The sequence below is a fragment of the Hippichthys cyanospilos genome, chromosome 18 (genome assembly GCF_059441005.1).
Source record: "Hippichthys cyanospilos isolate Australia breed blue-spotted pipefish chromosome 18, RoL_Hcya_1.0, whole genome shotgun sequence".
NCBI lineage: Eukaryota > Metazoa > Chordata > Actinopteri > Syngnathiformes > Syngnathidae > Hippichthys > Hippichthys cyanospilos.
Window position 1 is genome coordinate 444602 of NC_142386.1, and position 22807 is coordinate 467408.

At 47.1% G+C, this 22807-nt stretch overlaps 1 protein-coding gene across 1 annotated transcript in view; it reads left to right on the forward strand.

Moving 5' to 3' along the window:
* zzef1 (zinc finger, ZZ-type with EF hand domain 1) overlaps window positions 1–21120 on the forward strand; it is a 22010-nt gene extending 890 nt beyond the window's left edge. Inside the window, exons 2-54 of the mRNA XM_088441714.1 lie at window positions 912–1056; window positions 1144–1338; window positions 1605–1788; window positions 1869–2068; window positions 2457–2667; window positions 2771–2887; window positions 3334–3512; window positions 4045–4143; window positions 4233–4324; window positions 4418–4563; window positions 4968–5073; window positions 5330–5548; window positions 5926–6017; window positions 6091–6305; window positions 6375–6508; window positions 6620–6690; window positions 6763–6877; window positions 7059–7230; window positions 7321–7442; window positions 7516–7638; window positions 7815–7984; window positions 8124–8205; window positions 8283–8484; window positions 8582–8709; window positions 8809–9049; window positions 9141–9220; window positions 9312–9402; window positions 9492–9960; window positions 10037–10201; window positions 10392–10511; window positions 10589–10750; window positions 10859–10991; window positions 11079–11217; window positions 11299–11464; window positions 11551–11813; window positions 11924–12096; window positions 12212–12407; window positions 12484–12644; window positions 12863–13143; window positions 13587–13761; window positions 13828–13960; window positions 14032–14255; window positions 14338–14637; window positions 14736–14824; window positions 14906–15041; window positions 15147–15506; window positions 15585–15728; window positions 15956–16124; window positions 16212–16310; window positions 16396–16561; window positions 16973–17123; window positions 18840–18911; window positions 20301–21120. Coding sequence (XP_088297840.1) covers window positions 912–1056; window positions 1144–1338; window positions 1605–1788; window positions 1869–2068; window positions 2457–2667; window positions 2771–2887; window positions 3334–3512; window positions 4045–4143; window positions 4233–4324; window positions 4418–4563; window positions 4968–5073; window positions 5330–5548; window positions 5926–6017; window positions 6091–6305; window positions 6375–6508; window positions 6620–6690; window positions 6763–6877; window positions 7059–7230; window positions 7321–7442; window positions 7516–7638; window positions 7815–7984; window positions 8124–8205; window positions 8283–8484; window positions 8582–8709; window positions 8809–9049; window positions 9141–9220; window positions 9312–9402; window positions 9492–9960; window positions 10037–10201; window positions 10392–10511; window positions 10589–10750; window positions 10859–10991; window positions 11079–11217; window positions 11299–11464; window positions 11551–11813; window positions 11924–12096; window positions 12212–12407; window positions 12484–12644; window positions 12863–13143; window positions 13587–13761; window positions 13828–13960; window positions 14032–14255; window positions 14338–14637; window positions 14736–14824; window positions 14906–15041; window positions 15147–15506; window positions 15585–15728; window positions 15956–16124; window positions 16212–16310; window positions 16396–16561; window positions 16973–17123; window positions 18840–18911; window positions 20301–20381 — 8658 coding nt within the window. The 3' untranslated portion in view covers window positions 20382–21120. The remainder of the gene's footprint in view (window positions 1–911; window positions 1057–1143; window positions 1339–1604; window positions 1789–1868; window positions 2069–2456; window positions 2668–2770; window positions 2888–3333; window positions 3513–4044; window positions 4144–4232; window positions 4325–4417; window positions 4564–4967; window positions 5074–5329; window positions 5549–5925; window positions 6018–6090; window positions 6306–6374; window positions 6509–6619; window positions 6691–6762; window positions 6878–7058; window positions 7231–7320; window positions 7443–7515; window positions 7639–7814; window positions 7985–8123; window positions 8206–8282; window positions 8485–8581; window positions 8710–8808; window positions 9050–9140; window positions 9221–9311; window positions 9403–9491; window positions 9961–10036; window positions 10202–10391; window positions 10512–10588; window positions 10751–10858; window positions 10992–11078; window positions 11218–11298; window positions 11465–11550; window positions 11814–11923; window positions 12097–12211; window positions 12408–12483; window positions 12645–12862; window positions 13144–13586; window positions 13762–13827; window positions 13961–14031; window positions 14256–14337; window positions 14638–14735; window positions 14825–14905; window positions 15042–15146; window positions 15507–15584; window positions 15729–15955; window positions 16125–16211; window positions 16311–16395; window positions 16562–16972; window positions 17124–18839; window positions 18912–20300) is intronic.
* Window positions 21121–22807: the final 1687 nt, after the last annotated feature.

Sequence of the window (22807 nt, forward strand, 5' to 3'; positions counted from 1 at the left end):
CTCGATATCGTTGAGATTTATCCAGTTAATGTGTTTCTGAGGGGTGCCCAGACCCATTCCAGAGGTGCGTTCATATAATAATATAGTATATGAAACTTTATACAGTGAAAAGTGTGCATGGACATTACTTTTTGGCACATTGGCGATTTCATTTCTTACTAGTTTTGAGGCGCTGATATTTTTGAGCAGGAAGCGAAACGTCCGGTTTACTGAAGCGGCACCTTTCACCGCGTGGCTGCGTCACCCCCTTCGCGGCGACGAGGCGTTCATCCATCCGTCGTCTTGACCCCGTAGCCTCGCGAGGACCGCCCGAGACTACCCCAGTCATGTGAACGAAGGAGTTTTACTGACATCGAAAGGGAAAATAGTGTCAAGAGGCCGTTAAGAGCCGTTCCTCATATATCAAATTGGTCCTGTGGGAAATCAGTACTCGTAACAACAGTGCCCCCAAACTCATATTTTCACCATTTGGGCATTTTCTACATTTTAACTAACGAAGCAAAGGTGTCCAACTCATGAGCATGAGCTCCACTTGTTGTGTGACCCCGGCAAGCGTTTCGGCCGGATGGAATGCCATATTCCAATGAGCTGTCGTTCTCACCTTTGGTCATCATTTTTATTGTCAGCCGGGTCTGAACTTTGACCGCTTTTGTTCCACCGAAGAATGTGAACGAATGGGTCTACCGGTGAATGCGTTCTTTGGTCCAAACGTAGCTTTGTTGCGGTATGCTTGTGTCGCTGCAAAGCTAGCTCATGAGCCCAGAATGCCCATTAGTTGTCAAACTATTGCCGCTTCATATATTAGCATTTATTCAATCGATACGCTTCGTTATGTTACGCACCTCACACCTTATTGTCTTGTGTACGGTTAAAAAAAATGTAACAAAGTGCACTCTCTATCTCCCTTTTAGGCCTTTGGACAGTTTGATGCCGAGGGGGATGGCGTGGTGGACGTAGAGAGCATGCTGATGACGCTTAAGAACTCAAATGGAGCTAATCTACGGGGAGAGTTGAGTCATGTGATAAGGCAGCTACAGGCATGCTCCCTAACCCCAGGTGTGTCATCATGCATTTACTCAATGAAACGATGCGGACACCTGCTGTTTGATAGCGATTGGATTTGAATAGGATGTTTTTCTCCAGGTTTTGTTGACATATTCTCCAAGACCAAAGACCGGTTAGGGGGCCATGCCTTCAAGATCCTGAAATTTTTGCACAGGAATCACATTCCCAGCAGCGCGCTCCCTTTCCCCGTTTTAGACGGCTATAACAGTATCTGCACCATGAGGTCCAGTGTGGTCCAAGACTTCCTGGAGTTCCTCTTGCAACGAGAAAAAGGTGAACGGCGTCGTTGGATGATGATCAATGAAAACGCATGTCTTGTCTCATTGTTGAAACCGTTTCAACCCAATGAAGGTGACGTATGCTCCCGTAAGATTGTGAAACTCGCACGCTCCGCGCCCACAGTAAAAATATTGAAAGAAGACGAAGGACGAAAAACACCAAGCCGAACACGACCTATGCGACCGTGCGCCGATAACGATGCGCTAATTCCTGTGTTGAGTTAAGATGAGCGCACGCCTAAAAGCTTTCTCCCCATTCAGATTTGGATATCCAGTACCGAGCAGAGCTGGACCGTGACCCCGATGTGGACAAGGTGAAGGTGGTCACACAGTGTTACAGCACCATAGAGGCTTCCTCCAACGTCGCCGATATCTACAAGATGACAAATGGAGAAACGTCATCCTTCTGGCAGTCTGACGGCAGCGCACGCTCACACTGGATAAGGCAAGGCCCTTGGTGACAACGTAAGATCTTCTTGCTGCGGTGACTTGTGCCGTTTTGACGTTGAACCTTGCCCTTGCCAGATTGAAACTGAAACCGGACGTGGTTTTGAGGCGCCTGGCCATCGCTGTGGCTGCCAATGACCACAGTTACATGCCTCAGGTGATCTCTGTCATGGTGGGCAAAAATCTCCATTCCTTGGACAAGATCAGAAGCATCCGCATCCCCAGCAATGTGACAGGCTACGTTGCACTTTTGGAGAACGCCAACATTACACACCCGTGTGAGTCAGTTGCTTTCATTTCGTAATCATCTGTCGCCGTTTCCGAAAGTTTTATTCCAAAGTGTGCTTCGTGCAACCTCAAATGAAAATGTTCTTCTTAAGGGTATTCTTTTACCCACTTGTTTAGTGAGAGCAGGCTCGATAAAGGCAGGATGGAAAGGTGCTTGTCTACTCTTGGATCTAAAAACTGTGGGGTCCGAATCAACTCAATTTGATTTCTAATGAATCAATTACAAAAATAATCAAATAATGTTACGGAACCAAACGATTTTATCTGTACATTTCCATTTGACATCACGGTGTGAATCTAAAGCGATTCAGCGCAGCATTTTAAAGGTGCACGGTCCATCAAAGTGTTCACAGCATTGCGTGTTCTTCTAAATTCCAGACATTCAAATTAACATCAGGCGGTGCCTGAGCGACGGCTGCGATACACGGATTCACGGTTTGAAAACGTTGGGCTATCAGATTACGAAGAATAAGGAGGTGTCTGTCTCGGATGCTTCGGCCATCTGGTACTTGTCGCTCCTCACCTCTTTGGTCACCGCTTCAATGGAGACCAATCCTGCACTGGCTCAGACTGTACTTCAGAGCACTCAGTGAGACACCACGATTGTTTTGTAAAGTAGGAATTTGGCTGTACGCTTCTAAACGTAGAAGCGGCGTTCGTCATCGTCGTACTGTATGTTGCTGTTTTTCCAGGAAAGCATTACAACACATGCCACCGTTGTCCCTTACGCCGTCGTCCACCAAGTTCCCCAAGTTCTTCTCTTCGAACATCTTAGAGGAGGTGGATGCCTTTCTCCTCAGGATAGCAGGGTAAGTCCAGCTGGAATCGTCACCGCCGCGCTCACCCAACGCAGCCTCATCGAGCCGACCAAGCCGACAGCGTGGCACTAGGGAAAGGCCAAAATCAATGCTGTGCCCTAGTGCGCCACTTTATCGATCGTAAATATGAAAGTGCTCAAAGGCCGTTATCGACAGCTTCCTCCCGACAAAAAGGACCTTATCAAACAAACTTCTTCATACTTGCATCGCACGATCCACATCGGACATATACTTTGACCAATATTGTTTCTAGTTTTGTGTGAATATTTTGATCATTTTCATATTACATCATTTCTCATAGTCCCGTTCTGTGGCTCTTATTTGTGTTTAAAAGGACGTTCTTTCATCATTTGTTGTTTATATCATTTACATTTTTGACCTTACTTTAAATCTGAATCGGAATAATTTTCTGTATTTGTCGTTCTGTACCTGGGAAGTTGCTGCGTGAGCCCTGATGCAGAGCTCACCCTCCTCGCCTTCGCTCTGGCCAGAGGCAGTGTGGAGAAAGTGCTCCAAGCGCTTTCCTGCATCAGTGACCACTTAGAGACAGAATACAAGGCCTCTTCCCTCATCACCTCGATGGCTGCCGTTCGGCTACAACTACTATATCGAAACGGTAATGCGTCCCGTCTTTCTTATTTGTCCTTTGCTTTAAAGGGGAAGTCGACCCCCAAATTTTCGTTCTGATAGAATTGCTCTACGTGGCCTGGCAACACGGCATTCTGATTCCTAATTGTGGATCATGATTTAAGTAGCTGAATCCGCACGGATCCATTTTTATCCATCTGAGGGCGGCCGTTTTGTCACTGCTTGCATCTTAAAATGACATCACAGTCGCTCAGCTAAAAATCCGGATAAAGCAAATTATTTGTAAAGTCGTATCTTTGGGGGTTGGATTTCCCTTTTAAGAATTGTCGAAAATTACAATTTAGACTCCAACCAACACCTCCCCCATTATTATTCAATTAATCGGAATTGGTTATGTTCGAAGGGGAAAAAAAAGATTTTTACCATGGCAAACTACATGAGTCTTTTTTCAAAGCAGTTTCTCACAGCACCTAGTGGAAGCCAAATTTACGCTGCATTATATGACGGAGATGCAGCATGTTTCGATACCGAATAACCGTTGTTATTATGTGGCATCACAGGGAAGCCCCTGCAGCTGCATTTACAGGCGTGTGACGCAAAGAGTAAAGAGGAGAAATCGGGACCGGAGAATATGCTTACGGAATCCTCCACCGGAGATGGTAATAATATAGGAGAAAATAAGCACACCCCTCATATCGATGTGAAAGTCGCAGTAAAATGCAACTGTGCATTTGACGCCGCTCAAAAGGTTTTCTCACTGAAAGTGGCAAGAAGAAAGCCAGCGTGATCCTGTCGACCGAGGACCAGAGCAACTTTCAAGTCACTCAGATGAAGATCAATGTGAGTGACCCGCTGTAAATATCCCTCTTCATTTGTTAAGATCATCATATCAAGAGGGAAGAAACGCCTAACTGTCTGCCTCTATAATCAAAGGTCCGAAAAGGGGCCATCGGGGCAAAGTGTGGCTTGGTATTTGCCTACAAAGACGAAGAACCGTTTGATGCTGCAAAACATTTCAAGAGGTTTCAAAAGTATGACACATGGGACTACAACGACTACAAAGAGTTTGTACAAGACAAGTAAGAAACTTTTTTATTTGTAATTCATTGATCTAATTCACCTTATTTGCCTAACCCTCTGCCTGTTTTTTTCATTTTTAATTTAGATTTTGTGCAATAACAAAGTGGCCTCGGTCAATTATTCTCCCTTTTGATGTATTTGAGGCTAGTCCCGGCCTCGCCGCAAGCTTAGTTACGACCTTCAGGAGGAACGGTGCCTTTTTTTGGGGGGGGGGAGGGGGGTCGCTTAATGACGGTGATGGCTCAGCCAGAAAGCGCATTGGAAACACGTGAAGGCCTTGCTCTCAGTAGTCACTCAGCAACGCAACCGGAGTCTGTGTTTGCGCGGGTACTCGTGATACCCCACGGCAGCTTGAGCGGTTTCTGTGAAATGCTGACACATCATGTTGTCACTTGACCTGCAGCGTGAGGATTCCGGCACTGTCCGAGGATGAGCCCATTGGTTGGTTTGAGGTGGAAGAGGACTGGAATGATGTGGAGATCAGGCTGCTGCAGTGTCGCGTTGCCAAGGTACGTTCTGAGTTGAGGACCGGCAGGCAAGCTAAGGTCCTCGTTGTCTTGACACATTACCCCCCAAGCCTACGCAAGAATTCCGTAACAACAGGGTCTGACTTATTCAGTTAAGTTGATTTATTTGTCCGTTTAAGCCGCTTTTGGGAATTTCACCACATGCCGTCTCAGATAAGAAAGGAATGACACAGCAACACTAATTGTGAGACAAATGGCTTTCGCCAACGTTTCCCTCTTGCCCCTATCTTCTTCTCAGTTTGTGATGGTGAAGTTCCTGTGCGCCAGGCAGGACTCGGCCGAGCGCCTCGGAGTGCAGTCCCTCAGCTTCAGTGGATACTTGTGTGCCGGGAGCGAGAAGCTCGAAGACCTCGACGAGCTCAGCTCTGCGGACGAGCGCTGCAAAAACGATGCCGTCACCGGCCTTTGTCTCCTCAACAAGACTTTGTTCTTCATCCAGCAGCTCACGCAAAATATGGTAGCGAGAAACAAGACAACAACATTCTCACTTCACGCCTACGGATGATTTAGGGCAGGCGGGTGATCTATATACAAAGTATCTTTCACTACAGTTGACGCATTCCATCCCAAAGACGTATTTTTCCAAAGTCTTAGACATCCAATCCCAGACCCGCTGTCTGTCTGTCCGATCGGTTGAAAATTTTCTCCGTCCGTCCAGTTGAAAATGTTCTTAACGAGTTGTTCCAATCTATCAAACAATGACGAAAACATTTTGCAAGAGGAAAAGAAGCCAGCACCAAACATTCATTCGATCGCGCATCTCTCTTAATGTTGAGTTGCGACACGTGATTTGAACGGTTGTCCTGTTTTGTCGTTCGTTCTCTTTTCCTTTAGGAGCCCTCTCACCTCAAGCTAAAATATCTTCTGGACTTTAACGGTCTTAACATTGACCTATTCTGGAGTTTCTACACGAAGCTGATGGTGATGTGAGTGGTAGCAGCCACACAAAGTCCCGCGGCTTCAATTTTTCCCATTCGTAACTTGGTGGCTTTGTTTCAGTGAGGGAGAAGAAGTGTTGAAAAGCAGAATTCAGCTCCTCCAGTTGCTGCAGAATTGCTTCTCCATGCTGCCCAACCCACTGTCCTCCCAGGCCCCAGAGACGGGCGGCACGACGGTCGACGGGGCCCCGGCAACAGATGGGCCATCCGCATCCGGCAGTGCCGAGCCTGATTCTATCAGAGCTGTTCAGAAGCTTTACGCTCACCTCTGCCAAAGTACGAGAAATCAATGAATATCAATAACAGTCTTACTGTTATCGCTGAAATTGTCATCCCTTGTTTTAGTTGTGAATGAGCCCGAGGGGGTGACATTTGTGGAAAAAGCCTTGCGCAAGGAGGCTGTTAAAGCTATTCTTAATGGAGCGGCTGTTTTCTTTCCTGATAAACGCATTCGAAGGGACATGCTGTTCCACATGATGGTTTGTAGCCATATTTATTCATTAAAATGTTGCCGTTTTAATTTTCTGTTTTTATATATCATTTTGCATTGTATTGTATTGTATTTGTATTTGTATTGATTTTTTTTCCAGAAAAATGTCACTGAAGAGGATCAGCTGCCGTCTGTAAGAGTTACATTTGAGTCCCTATGTAATTACTTCAGGTAGGTACACAGATATGTGAGCGTTTCATATTTTCACAAAGCTGCACATTCAACACATTGTCCTCCATGCAGTGATCTGGACCCAAGTGGCCTTCTCCTGCTACCGCCTAAAGGAGCTCCCGCCGACTTTGACATCAGCCCGATTTTAGCAGTGATGGAGACACTTCTGTTGGTGGCAACACAAGAGGTGGGCTCACCGACAGCCGTTTCGTCACGGATGATAAAAAGGAGAGCGCCCGGAGCACGTTTCGCACTCGCTCAAGTTGTGTTATTAGACGATTGGCAACATTGCTCTTTTCTCAGTCCCGTCTTGCCTTGTGAACGCGGCGGGGGTTCTTTGAGCTGATGCGTGTTGCTTTTATCTCAAGTGTGACGTTGTAATGTCGGAGGGCGGCGGCGGCGGACCCAGTCGGCAGACGGTGTTGCTGTCCTTGTTCTGGGCTCTTCAAGGGAGCCTTCTATCTTGGTGTTACCTCCAACTCAAAGGCGGCCCCTCCGCTGATGTGACCACGGAACTGGCCAGAGTCATCCTATTAAAATGTAAGACCCCAAATAAACAATGCACACTCAACATGCGCTCGTCGTATCCCTTTTTTAAGCGTATAATGTTGATTTCTGCTCTCTCAACAGATGTTGATCAGTTCTTGGGAAGTTTCCAAAGTGCACTTGCCTCCCTGCTGGATAAGTACACCGGCACCGAGATTACAAACAAACTAGGCAACTCCATCATCGCCACAGTCTTCAGGCAACTGGTAATGTCCGTTTTGGTCAGGATGTTCAATCAAGCTGACTTTGCTGATTTGAATGCAACATTTGCTCTTGCAGCTTATTTTCCTTTTGGAACTTTGCTCTTTGGACATTCCTCACTGTCTGCTGCTCAAGAGCTTCTCTTCTCTGATTGAGCTCCTCAAAAATCTATCCAGTGGTGCGGGAGACATTTTTTCAAAGGTTAGTGTCATTTGTGGCTAACTTTTCAGTGCGTAGTGCTTAAAAAAGGCACAGACAGGCCAAATGACGGAGGTGGCCGCAGTTGATCAATGTTAGTGGGTGCTGACAGAAGGATATACTGACTGCGCTCCACTAACCAAGTACAAAAAAAGCATTCATATGAATGACATTGTTAGGTGGACCAGGAGAGCTGGCACCAACCCCAACAGCCAGTGGTGCTGCGCACCTGGACCATGGAGTCCTCTCATAACTACGAAGATAGCCGTCATGAGACCAACGTCTTCGCTTGTCCTGGCGCCACGTCCTTTGAAGTAGAGTTTGACGAACGCTGCGAGACAGAAAAGAGGTCACAAAAACATTGCACTTTTTCTCTCTGCATTCCTGTGTTAGTCCATGTCATTGTTGTGAATGCAATATCATGAAAATGTAGGGTGTGATTCAACTTCGTGTTAGTTCATTTAGTTAAGATGAGTACATTTCCATAGGTATGACTACCTGGAATTTACTGACTCCAGAGGTGGGAAAGTTCGCTACGACATGAAGGTTGGGAGTGAGAAGTGGCCCAAGGTATGAACTGAGTCATTTTTACCACAAGATACATTTTCATACCCTTTCTTACGCGCGCTGCCTCTTCCTATTTCCAGAAAGTAACATTTGACACAGGCCCTCAGCTTCAGTTCCTGTTCCACTCTGATAGCAGCAATAACGAGTGGGGTTACAAGTTCACCGTAACGGCCATGGGTCTGCCAGACATCACCATTTCATGGGTGTCCGACCTGCAGCTCCTAGTGGCTCGACTGATGGGGCGTCTCGCCTTCAGGACCCTGGCGCTCAAATCACCTCATGGTAACGCTCGTCCGGAAATGAGTCACCGTTTTGGATGTCGTGGCGTACATGTGGAATATATGTATACATTTTGACAAACTTTTTGGACTTGATCTAGAAATACGCTCCGTCAAAGAGCTACCACCCTGGAAAGTGTCCCACGTTCAGTCTTCACCTCTGTGGAAGCCCATTCTCCGACATGGCTTGTGTGAGCCAAGGGACCTGGATCAGATCGGACCACTTCAGGTATACTAAAGTATTGTGAATCCCGGCATGTTCTCGGCACACTCATCTTGACCTGACCAGTAAGGTCGTAAACTGTGCCTTTGTGTGCGCGTGAGCTAGATTGGCAAGTATGAGCTTGACGACATAGCGAGGCTCCTGGAAGACTTTGCCCGACGGAACCCTTGCCAGGAACCCACAGACAACAGAACGGAGTTGATGAGAAACCTTGTGCAGTCCTGTAAAAAACAAGCAATGAGGAACGATATAGCTGCCGGGTCAGCGGCAGACCACGCTGTGAATGCTATTTGGGCAGTCATGGTCTACCACACGCCAGGTCTTATTCATGCTCTGAAGACCTATGGTAAAGCTCACCTGATATCATAATCTCCTTTCGAGACACTATCTGTCTGGCTGTTAAACTTTTTTTTCCCCCTTTTGTCTTTTATTAATAGTCAATCAAGAATGCAAATCTTGTCTAAATGAAGACTTCGTGCAGGTGTATTCAATGGCAGACAGCATCAGAACGTGGATGGTAAGCATTACAGGATCCTTAACTCTTGATGAATGTACAATGTATGTGATCATGTCTATGACCTTGTGTCGTGATTCCTATTTTATATCAGTTGGAGATGAAGCAAAGATATATTGTTAGCAAAATGAACGCCCCCGATGAGAAGGAAGGAAGTACAGATGAAGTAACAATAGAGACCTTGGGTGAGGATCCTTGGTGATTCGTGTTTTTCATCGTTATATCTTTTGTCTAATGAGAGATTTTTTATTTTTTTTTCCCCTGTTCTTGGTAGCTGAGCTGTGCATTGAGAAGTGCCGCCTTCTCTTCAGATTTTCTCCGTGCGGTTTCCCCTGCCTCGACGGTGATTATTCCAAAGCTGCAGAGGGCAGCAGCGCTCTTCTTCACTGTCCAAGTTCAGTCTCAGAAGAGGACTTCCAAGCTAGCTCCTCGCTAGAGCAGGCGACAACTGCGTCCGCACGGGAGACCGAAGCCAAACCGGTTCCGAGTGCGCTAAACCCCTCCTGCGTGCACTGCAAGTCGGACAACAAAGGCTCCACAGAAAGCCTCTCTTCCTGGGGGGTCGGCAGTCCAGCATCCCCCTCCGCTTTAACCCATAAAGCCCCGTTCACCCGGGCACGGCTCCGCCTCCTGTCGTGCCGCTCCGTGGAAGAGCCCCGCGCTTCCCCCTCGATCCATGATCGTTACCCCATTCTCAAACACGTCGTCAACTTCATTAAGGACAACGCCCTCACAACAGCAAAGTCAGTCTCTCGTCGCGTAGTGTTTTTAATAATTATGCCGTTCAGCTTTTACGCGTGCTTTTTTTCCCCCCTGTAGCCTCCTGCAGACATTGTCGCTGAACAAAGCACAGGCCGTTAGCGTTTGCAATGTCTTGGAGCTGGTTCAAGAGTGTTTGCGGTCTCTGGGAAAGCCACACCTCTTTCAAGCCCCTTGCATCCTCTTCCTACAAGAACTGTTGTCATGTCAGAAAGACTTCACCAGGTACATGTGGGTAGAATATTAGAGGAATAGTCAAGATTTCTGTTTCAGAGGATTCATCGAAATCATAAAGGAAATAGCGCCGTAAAATCCAACACTCTCAATTACCGATTTCTTGAGGTTGCATCATGTTCCATTGGGTGTTTACGGCAACAGTTATGAAGTGGCGTTTACTTGGGTTATTCTTTTTCAGCTATTTCTCGCAATTGTCAGACAGCGGGCGAGAGCTAGGGGAGAAAGTCCGATGCTCCTACCATCAGTTGCTGCTCACTCTGGTTGAAGCAGTGAAGGGATTCAGCTGCCTCAATGACAAGTAGGTCTATTTTCCAATTGAAGCACACGCGTTTGTCTTCGGAGCTGTATAACCTTACCCTGGCCACTCCTCCCCAGAGCTCTTCTACCAGCCCTGTCTTGTGTGCAAACCTGCTTGTTGCACCTTCTAGACTTGAATTGGGATGTGCACGACATTCCCCTCTTCCTGAACATCAGGCTTCCTGAACTCTTACTGAGCATGTCCCAGGGCAACATTAGTGTTCATGACATTGCTATCAGGTAAAATATGGTAGGCGTAGATTCGACGCAGGGAGAAGCCCCCCCCCCCCCCCCCTTTTTTTTTAAGATGATCAGTACACTATTCATTGGTTTATGTCATTATTTTAGTCAGTGGACAGAAGAGGATGAAATTGCAGACTACAAGAAGAACCAGGAATGGATGGATGAATGCATGGATGGAATGTTTGAAAAGTGGTATGACAAAATTGAGGAAGAGGACTCCATGGAGAACAGACGAAAGGTGCATTGAAAGGAAAAGTCCCGGCATAAGACTTTGAAGTTTAGCAGCGTTGCAAAGTAATGTTAATATGCGGTGTTCTTTCCGCAGATGCACATGTTCATTGCACGTTACTGTGACCTGCTCAATGTTGCGATTTCTTGCGATGGCTGTGAAAGGATGGCGCCTTGGCACCGCTACCGATGTCTGCAGTGCATGGATATGGACCTCTGCAAGACGTGCTTCCTCAGTAAAGCTACTCACTACTACTATGCACAATTCACCCAGAACAAGAAATCTGGCGAAAATGAAATGTGCATATGTTAAATAGGCGGAGCCAAGCCTGAAGGCCACGAGGATGACCACGAGATGGTAAACATGGAGTACGCCTGTGACAATTGCCAGGGTCTCATTGTCGGCAGCAGGATCAACTGCAACGTGTGTGAAGACTTTGACCTGTGCTTTGGATGTTACAATGCAAAGAAATATCCCGATAGGTGACCCGTTTTTGCTCAAGTATTTGTATTTTAACCTCAGTGCTGTTCCACGCCAGTAACACCGCTATCGTTCTAATGACCTCCAGCCACTTGCCCACACATCGGATCACAGTTGATCCGATGGTGACCATTCGAATAAGCGACCGCCATCGTTTGATTCAACCGTACATCCACAACTACTCCTGGCTTCTGTTCGCCGCTTTGGCACTCTACACTTCGGAAGTGATTAATGAGAAGCAGATAGACGGCGAATCGTTGGACGGTACCATCTTAAGCCAAGCCTCCGACCTACAGACGTGTTGCTCCAAGCTCATCACAGACTGCTTGCTCAAGGGGCAAACCAGCAAAGGTATCAAACCCGATTGTTGAAAATAAAGATTCTTTGTTTTTTATGCAACAAATACACCGGGGCTGTACTGTATTTTCCAATGTATCTCAAATGCCGCTAACTTTCCGCAGGTCTCCGCTCTTCAGCTTTGCTCAATCTGCTGCTGTCCAATGACTCCGCTTCCGACAGTGAGCTGTGTCCGGTCTCCCCGGAGTTCTCCCGGGAGGTCAGCACTGCCACCGACACCTCATCTCTTCCTGGGAGTACTGCGGCGGTCTGCTCCCCTTCATCGCCCAAAGACAAGGTGATTCCGAAACACAGAATATTAATAGCACATTGGACACATGGCGCACATGGAGTTTGAAAGCTCATGCTATGAGAGCATTCAACAAATCTACTTGTTGCCATCACACCTCCAGAGTAAATCATCCGGAAAAGAGCAAATGCCAAAAGGACTAAGCTCTCCGCCCACCGCTCCCGCTGAAATACTTTTACCATCAAGCATGACAGAGATGGAAAAAAGCAAACTCGTTACTCAAGACACCTTGGAGTCAATCAGCCTCAGCAAGACACCCTCGGTGTCCAGCGAGGACCCCCTTTCCCCCGTGATTCGACGTAAGTTCCTTATGGGGCTTTCTTACTTCCACTGCCTATTAAAGAAAGATAAAGATTTGCATTATATTTTGTACAGCTTCAAGGTCAAGTTTAGCAGTCAACTCTCCAGAATCAGATATTGTCAAGGAGACTGACGATCAGCTTCCCAAGGTCCCCCTCCAGGAGCATGTATTCGCAGAGTGCTCCAGAGAGAGGATCCTCGGACTTCTAGCGGCCATGCTACCATCTGTCAAACAAGTAAATGATTACATGTAGTTTGTTAAGATCACATCGTCGAGGCCAAGGCAGGTTTTCATTCAACCGGAAAACAAACAAACAATCAAGCCGAGAACAATATAGGAGCTTGTAAAAGTTTTATGCTAAACAAATGAAGGTTATCACCCTTTTCTTGAAAATATTTGTTTGCGATTTCATGAATACTTTCTTTCTAAACCATTAATCGTTTCTCTTTTTAGGAAAGTACTCTGTGTTTACCCAGTGTCAGCTCCATCCTGCACCAGCTTTTCAGGGCAGTCATTTCCAACGCCGGGTCTCTTAACGAGACATACCACCTTACTTTAGGGCTACTGGGACAGCTGCTGATGCGGATCTCTCCGATGGAGGCTGATTGTGCTGTCGCGGAGGCCCTCACCGACAAGTATGAATTGCTGACACATGGCGAGGCAGCCGTCTGTGACGCTCATGGATGGAAGACCACACAGTTGCTCTTCAGCCTGGGAGCTGTCTGCTTGGACAGGTATTGTACTTCTGAAGCTGCAGATTCATATCCCTTACGCTAGACAAGGGAAGCCAGCTTTTAACAAACTATTCTTTTTATTGAAGTAGCTATGATTCATTTGCTACACTGTGTACATTGAATGTCTGCTTCTAGTAATCTTGTGACATGAGAGTAGAAAGTCTTTCTATGTCAAAAATTCATGGAGCCATAGAAAACCCGTCAACAACACCTTCAATATACACTCGGAAACTGGAATTCCAAACAGCAAATAGCAGACCCTATGTCACTCGGGTGATAAATACATAAAAAGTAATACATGAGCGTAGCGACAGCATGGCGACTGATACGCATCACAACTAATCGAAAGAAATGTTCCCTTATCTTAATGCAAGCCTGCTCTGCTTATCCCCAACATTTAGGTGATTATGATTGTTCCCCTCTCTCAATGTTGTGTTTTTCAGTCGTATTGGTTTGGATTGGGCGTGCACAGTAGCGGATATTTTACATGATCTGAACACTTGTCCTGTTTGGAGCGCAGTCATTGCCGCCTTCACCGATCATTGCATTCAGCAATTGCCAACAACTCTGAAACGCACCAACCTCTTCACTTTGCTGGTGTTGGTGGGCTTCCCCGAGGTAAGAAATGCAAAAGGTACAAATTGACTTTTGATCATTTTACTGGAGTTCCCTTGTGCCTCTCAGGTGCTCTGCGTTGGCACGCAGACCGTGTTCATTGACAACGCCAATGAACACCACACCATGATCTTACTCAAACATTTCACAGAAACAAACCAGGCGGCAGTGGTGGATATAAAGACACGCAAGAGAAAAACAGGTCAGTGTCCTACTAGTGGAAGAACACGCAAGTCCCAACAGTAAAGGCTTTCATGATTATTTTTTTCATAGTCAAGGACTACCAACTCATCCAGTCCCAGGATTCCACAGCACGCCTCGAAGGGTCGACTGAGGGCCAATGCTCGCCAAAGCCACTGCTCAGCTGCTATCTGAACAACTTCATCTCAATCATCTGCCACCTGCTACAGAGCAGCCAGGAAAACGGCTCTCTCGACGCTGTGGAGGCTTCCTGGGTTCTCTCTTTGGCCTTTAAAGGACTGTACAACACGCTGAAGGTACCCGTTGCAGTACGTGTATGGAATCTGGTTGTGCATGTTCTTGAAAAGTCTCTTCTTATCTCCTTGTTCTTCCGCATAGAAGCATGGAGTGGCGCAAGCTCAGGAAGCCATCCAGCAGTCGGGCTTAATGCAGCTACTTGTGAGCAAGTGCAGCAAGGGAACGGGTTTCAGCAAGCTCTGGTTGTTACGGGATCTGGAGATACTCTCCATCATGCTCTACTCATCCAAGCGCGAAATACATTCCATGACCCAGGACCCCGAGCGGGATCAACGAGAGCACGACTCGGACCACTACTCGTGCGACGTAGCTGATGACGCCGATGTCAACAGGCTGGATCCACTAGACGGTCTAGATGAGGAAACCAAAATTTGCTTTGAGGTGAGGAGGGAGCCTACTTTTTTTTTTTTTTTACCATTAAAGGTATCGAAAACGATACTTGTACACATGAAAGAACTATGTTCTTCGCTTCTGTGCAGAACGCCCACGATGCCTTAAATGCTCCTCTGCCCATGTATGAGTTGCAGATGAAAAAAAATGACTCCTTCATCCTGGAGGCGCAGAAGAGGTCGGTGTGCAGAGGTTCTCTGTTCTGTATCTTTAGTGAGTTTCACCAACCATTTGGGGATTTTTCTTCATTCGTATCCAGATTTGATGGCGAGGAGATCAAAAGCGACGACACAATCCGCACTTTAGCTCCGAAATGGCAACCGAGCAGACGGCTCCACTCGGAGGACAGAAACACCAAGGCCGTCGACACCGACATGATCGTGGCGTCTTGCATTGTGAGTTGTTAGCCTCGAAACTCGAACGCTTCCCCGCTGCGTTAGTTTGATCAAGAAGGAAAACAAGTCGGGAAAATGCGTGATTGTTATGCTGTCCTTTCACAGTCCAAGCCCAGTCAATGTGAAAAAGCCACAGACGAGGTGAACGCGGTGACTCAGAGACTCATCACCAACTCCGAGAGCGACTTGCAGATCAGTTACGCCAAACAACGGCGCACAAAAAGCTCGGCGCTGCTGCACAAAGAATTGGAGGTCGGCACCAACAGGGCTATTCGTCAGTACCTAGTGAAGGTGAACCACGCTATCTCCACGCTTTACGCCCGCCACGTGCTGGCCTCCCTTCTGGCCGACTGGCCCGCTGAGGCGGCGTTGAGCGAGGAGGCCCTGGAACTGAGCGGCGCTTCTCACATGGCCTACATCCTGGACATGCTAATGCAGCTGGAGGAGCAGCCGCTGTGGGAGAAGGTGACGAGTTGGAGGAGCGTCAGCGGGCGGGGACTCCATTTGACGCCACCCAATCTAACGATTGCTATCTTTCTTCAGATTCTGCAAAGGGTGTTGAAAGGCTGCAGCCAAAGTACGCTGTGTAGCCTTTCTCTCACCGCTTGTCAGTTCATGGAAGAGCCGGGAATGGCAGTGCAAGTCCGAGAATCCAAGCACCCGTATGACAACAACACCAACTTTGAGGTGCGTGCGTCTTGTTCTCGCCGATGTCGAAAGCCAGAGTCGACAGCTTTTGATGTTCGTCGTCGATGGATGGATGCATGCGTGGATTGACGGATGGCTTGCTTAGCAAAGAATTCAAAATGAAAGGAATTGGATGCTCGGCCGTGGCGCACCTGACGACTGTACATCTGGCGGGACGCTGCTGATTTAGGCTGTTAAAAGCACAATTTTGCATCTCTTGCTGTCAGGATAAGGTGCACGTCCCAGGGGCCATTTACTTGTCTGTAAAATTTGACTCCCGCTGCCACACGGAGGAAGGTTGTGATGAATTCATCATGTCCAGCAGCAGTGATTTCCTTCAGGATGTCCACATCTTCAGTGGCTCACCTCAAAAATGGTCTGATTTCGAAATTCCGGGTGAGGGCTCCGTTCCTAGTTGCAATTTCACAGCCTCTTTTTGCCCCGGCGCAAAGAATTGGTTTAGCGACGCGCATCTCTTCTCAGGTGATACCCTGTACTACAAGTTCATGTCAGACATGAGCAACACAGAGTGGGGCTATAAGTTCACGATTACGGGGGGTCACAGGGGTCGCTTCCAGACAGGTACAGCTCAACACGCCGCTCTTCTGAATGCTGGCGTCGGGGCTGTCCTCACCCTCTGTGCGCTTTCGCTTCCCCTTTGAATCAGGCTTTGAGATCCTCAAGCAAATGTTGGCCGACGAGCACGTGCTTAATCAACTGCCGCTGACCGACATATGGGAGTGGCAGGTCGGCGTGGCTTGTCGTCAGACCGGGAACCAGAGGCTGAAAGCCATCCACTTGTTGCTCCGCCTCCTGTACTGTCAATCCCACATGTGAGCAGCCTCCTTTTGACAAAAGCTTTACTCTCCTCGTCTACTTTTGATATCACTGTACCATATCAAGTCCTCTTTTCCTAACTGGCGTCACTGCGTATTCTCAGCAAACGTCGGTATAAAATGTGTGGGTCAAAACTTTTTTTGCATCAGTCTGGGTTCTCCATCACAATCACGTGGTAAAGATTGAGTCGAGGAATTTTCTTACGTGCGCTCTGACTCTTGTTCCATCTGCTCAAAATGGCAATGACATTTACCCATGATGCCTTCTCGAGATTAGGGTGTACTTTAAATAAAAGGAAAAGCTACCCCTTTTCTGAGACAAGACGTAAGCCAGATGCAGTTATCGTGTACGTGTTGGTGTGTGTGTGTGTATGTATATACACAAATCTGGTTTTCTTTGCACCGCAGAGCATACGAGCTGACCCTACTTCGACCTCTGTGGCAGCTTTTTATGACGATGGAAAACAGCTTAAGCCAGGATCCAACCAGCATCACCGTGCTGCCTCCTCTTCACAGAGCTCTCACTGAGCTCTTCTTCATTGCAGAGGCCCGCGCCATCGTGAGTAAATTCACTTCTTCATCGGGAGGAATAAAGCAAAATAGCAGTTAGAGAAAAAAGTTTGATTTGGGGTTTTTTTTCTTTCTTTCTTATTTTTGGACAAGGGGCGGGAAGGGTGATATTCTCGGGCCGCCGAAACTCTCCAGATCATCGTAATATTGACTTGAGTCCGTGTCTTTGTCTCAGTGGGACGCGCGGCGTTTTTCCCTCAGGTGACCTGCTCCCCACTGGGCTCGGGGCCAAAGTCCCGGCCTTGCCATCTGCCGGACAGCACAACTCCCCGCTCTCTGTCATCCATCTTGCTCTATCTTCTTGCACTGAATTATTCATAGACATAGTCTCATGGATTCTGAACGTGCCCTCGGCCAGACGTTTTCCCATCCCGAAGGCTAACACACAAGGTTTGGGGCTAGTGATCTGACGTCAAAAAGTAACGGTGACTCCACAGAACCCAGTTGACATGCCGGTTAACTTTCTATGGAATGTACCACCGTTTAACATTTTGAATACCAACGTGGGAAAATATGTTTGAACATCCACCAGAGGACAGTAGCGCGACTCCATTTTTTTTACCGGCTTTGTATAGAAAGGAAGACGCTCAATCAGCTCCGTGTTTAACTTCATCTAGTATGAATGAAAGGTGGACGGGTTAGGTATATACAGGACTTTCTGTGTTTATCACATTTTAAAAATCATTTGCGTGACTTTTCAAGATTTTCAGCTCAATAATTACAAGTACTTTCCAAATTAATTTTTCTGGAAGGGGCTTTTAAGATCCGTGCTGCGCGAAAACTAAAAAAAAAAAAAAAAAAACACTTTCATGAATGAAATAAAAATGTTTTAGAAAAAAAATGAATTGAAACCATATCTTCTTATATTCATGTTGAATCATTATGATAGCAAATCTTATTGCCACCTTTGTCCAAATTATTTCTTTATATTAAATTGATTGATTTGAAATGTATTTACCTATTTTGGTATTGTCGTTCATCTGTATATACGCAAGAAGTAAAGTCAGTGGTTTGAGGGTTGTAGTTTACTTTATGATAAAATAGCGCTGGACAAATCCTCCTTGTATATTATAAAAACCAAAGGTGTCAGCCCTACCGGCCAAGCACTTATAATTGCTGCAATTCGAAGACTCGGGACCAAACTTGTATCGTTTCTAATGTGGCAATGAAGTGCAGTTGACTGAGATGTCTGGTTACTCTGCGTCAGCCCCATGGAGAACACGGCAGGAAACGCCAGTTCTATTTAGGAAGGAAAATGCTATGTCACACACTTGCGAGTGTACAGATTGTCCTCGGACGTCCGGCGTAAACACGTCGGGAGGCTGCGAGACGGATGGTAGAACAAGGACTCTGGACTATGTCTGTGTATGCTCCACTTAGCTGGTCTTGAGCCATTTAGCCTCAACGTAGTCTTATGTGTTCCCTCGCGCTTATAGCTGGTGGGGAAAGTTGTTGCAGAATCAGGCTTCGCGGTAACGTTTCCGACATTCGGCCCATCTGTTTGATGCTAGGAAAGAGAACCAGGCACCGTTTCTTTCTGAATGTATCTGGCGCGCAAGGAATCTGGGGAGTCCGGTCGGAAGCGTGCCATTATTTGCCTTCTATTTCTGCTTTTCTCAGTTTTCCAAGGAATTTCACTTGGCGTGACTCATCCGCGTTGTATCCATCCAGCCATTTCAATCTTTCCCTATTTTGTGTTTTTCAGACGCAGGGCATCCCCCAGGAGTACTTATCAGCCATGACCACTGACGAGCACCTCCTAAATCATACGGCACTGGTAAGATTTTCATTGGTTGTTTTGGCTTGGTGCGTGGGAACTGTTCGCCACGCGCGCAGTGGCCACATTTGTACACTAAATCCACATAGAATGAAGTGAGGATGGCGGGAACACTTTGAAGTGCAGCGTTTGCACCGGCGGTTTGCTCTGTCCTAGTCACCTTTTGACAGGACGCAACCGCACAAACGTGCCCGCAAAATTTGTCTTCTTAGGGTTAGGAGTTAGGAGGAAGAGACTCTCAACTCAACCCAACATTGATTTTGCTTTGACCCTTATTTGTTTCATTGCTTTCTTTAATAGTTTTTTTTTTTTTTCCTCAAGTTAACGTGTAAGCTCTGAAGCGCCCGCCAAGAAAGGCACCTTTAAATAGCGTTCTTCATAAACAACTTTTCATTTTCTTTTCCTTCTCTTTTGTCTTCTCGTTCTTCTTTTCATTATCGCCGTTAGAAATTAAATGGTCATAATGGAAACTATGGGTCGTGATTGGTGATGAAATCAGGACAATAAGAAAAACAAATCACAGGAACATCTCATTTCCTCATAGATATCAAACTTTGGAGTTGACGGATTGAAGAGTTTTTACTTGAGAATTTTGCGCCGGTTTTCAGCCGTCGATATTTGCACTTCCGAAACCGTCATTCGCCGTTTGCGAATTAGATGCTGTTTATCAATGAGGCCCATTTGCAAAGAGGACAGCAATTTGGCCGCAAAGTTTATCTCCGTCGGCTCATGGAGATACACGCGAATACCACCGGCCCGACGGGACGCGTTGTCGTCCGAGGTCGCGGCCCCGTCCGCCATCTGCCCTCAATTTCTTCCGCAACAGCTCATTTAATTGGACGGCGAGTCGAAGGCTCTCTATGTTGTGACTCATCGTAGCTGCTGATGTCCAGCAAAGCTCCTGGCCTCCTCCCCCTTGTTTTGGATGCGTGGGCGGCACTCAGAGCGCTAAATGTATTTGGGAACTAATTACAATCCGTTATCGTTTGTGTCGGAGCACGCCTCCGCATTCGTTAGGCTTCCAGCCTAAAAGGTTGCAAAGGTGATGCGGGGAGTAAAAAACAAAAGCACACTTCTGTATCTATGCTTAGTGCCTAGAGTAAAAGCAAAACTTATTATAGAGCTGCTATTTTTGGGCTCAGGCCCGAGCAAAATAAATGTCCGAAATGAGGAGAGGAGTTGAATTTGGACCAAAATAAGGCTTTTCATCATCTGATTTGTGGCATTGTAAAGGCGGAGTTAAGGGGCAGATTTGACCTGTTAGTAGCAGGGTACAAATAGGGCGATTGCAAGAAAATGACCACAATTGTTGGAGGGATGAAAAAAGTTTCTTCCGTTTTTAATTCCTCCTTAATTATATGACTGACTCCCTATTTATTTTGTCGGTAGGCTCTGAAGAACGTCGCCGCCATCAGCCTGGCTATCAATTACCCCAATAAATCTACCAAGCTGCTGAATATGTCCCAGTGAAAGATCCTGAGGGAAACGGACGCGGGAAGGAGCGCCCTAGGAGACGAGACGCACATCTTGGTCATGAAGGGAGAGGGAGAGCAAAACCTCCCTGAGCAGCCGCCGCTCTTTTTCCTCTGACGGGAAACGCGCCGGGGGCTTCTTTTTTGCGGCGGCGGGGGCGGCGGCGGCGCTGTGGAACTCAGCTGCTCCAGGTAGACTCATCAAGCACTTTTTACTCTTACTCGCGATCCCTTTTGCCTTACGTCAAGCCCATTTGTCTGCATGTGCATTCACATGTAACAACTGTGGGACTTTTTTTTTTTTTTTTCCACTGGATGATGCTGTCGAAGGACTTGAAATTTGCCAAATTCCCATCTCGTGTTCCTATCGCCTTTCGGAGCGGGCGAATCGACAAGCAGGAGTAGAAAGCGGCCACGCCCACACCTCGGATGTGGCCAAACTCGCCAAATCACCAAACTCTTCCCTCAAATCTAGCCCGTCTTCCCAAGCGCCCGTTCAATATTTTCTTTCCTTTCCAGATAACTGGCATCAAGGAACTAGCTTAGTATTCGGGGGGGCTTTTGCTCCCAGCTTCGACGAGCGTCCCGGAAACGACGCGGTGCCTTGCCGCGGCGTAAACGGGAATCGGGATTACGGACAAAGGAAAACCGTTAGGAAGTATTCACGCCGGAAAAGTCCGGATCAAGCGCGGACTCTTGTTTTGTTTTGTTTTTTAAATAAACGATTGCGTTTGGAAGTGCGTCAAGACCACCTCGAAAAGTGTTTGAGCCGCTCCGGGATTCATTTGTGTTTATTCACACCTGCAGAAAAGCTTTGAACCAGCATGGCCAACGAAGCCTGGCCCGTTTCAATAAATCGGTTCACTGAAACGGCCCACCCACCGAGAAGCTCCTCGGGATCCAAGGTCGCGCCGCCGTTTTCGGACATTTCTCGGAGACGTACGTAAAGACTCCTCCTCAATAAACTGGGGGGTCGTTTCCGATTTTTAAAAAAAGTGACAAAAATAATATTCGATTAATGCGACGTAGGAAAAACCGTCATTCAGCAGTACTTTGGAGGGGCAAACGGTTTCCGATATCAAAGTTACTTGGCTTAGCTATTGAAATTTTAACCAATAGCGGGCAATCGAAGGAAAACAACAGGAAGTTATTGACCTCACGGTTACGAGCAGGTCGCTCCACATGCAGTATTGTTCAAACGGGACTTTCAAGACACTCGCAATCAGCGCGTGTAATGTACTCATAACATGACGAAGTTGACCTTAAAGGGTAATTACAGCAAGCTCATGCTAATCGTAAATGGTAGATGGACTTTCACTTATACGGCGCTTTTCTACGTTTAGTGGCCAAAGTTCCGTCAGCTAGTCCTTCACATACCGAGGAGGAACTGGGGGTTCGCGATCTTGACCGAGGACGCTTGGACGCGCTCGCGCCGCTCGGGGAATCCAACCCGCGGCCTCCCACCCCGATCGTGATGGTTATCTTGTTAGCGGAGGCAAATTCCTCCTTAGTAGATTCTTCCAAAAAATGGAGGGAACACAATTTACAAAGATTTGCCCTAGCTGGTCTCAAGCGGAGCAACCAATGCAGGTGTGAATATTTTTGTCGACACTTTATTAGCGTGCAGCATCCTCAAAATGAATGAATACAAAGCATTGGTAATACCATCTTATTCGAATGAATCGCACTCCAATTCGCTTTGATCTCTTTTAGTTATAAGCTTTTAGATCCAGCCACAGACTTTCGTTCTTATTTTACGACGTTTCCCTAAACGTTTGATGGTCCTGATGTAGTTTCATTGGTGGTGAATACGCGTCACGCAACCGCATTCAAAAGAAGGGGCGGCAGAGTTTATTAGCGAAAGCCAGATGGTCCCATGCACTTTCTTGTAGTTTTTCAGGCGAGGCGGCGGCGGCGGCGGCGGCAGCGCTCGCACATCGGCCGTCATCGCGCCAGTCGTTCCGGGCGAAAAAAAGCCAACGGCGTCGGAAGTCGTGTTCGTTTATGCCAAAGAAAGCCGCGGTTGCCAGACTCGAAACGGGCCCCTCCTTGGTTACGTATCACTTACGTCGTGGCTAGATGACTTTGCTTTTGTTTACGCAGCTTGAAATAAATGAGGACAGGCAGAGGTCATCGGCCTCCTCGCGGCCTCTCCCATCTACGCCGTGCCTGGGACGAACAATGGAGCCATCCTCATTGAACAAGCGTGGTTTCTTCAATCTGATTACCTCGAGCAAATGTCATCATTTCAGTCGAGGTTTTTGGGAAACTTTTTGACTTTAAACGTCGCATCCTTTTTGAATGTACATACTGTATCTTGTGAATAATTACGGCCCGGGAGACCCGTCGCAAATCCCTTCTACCGAGATATCGTCGTCACCGTTGGGCACTCGCGCGCGGATGGCCGCTTTGATTCCGATTTTG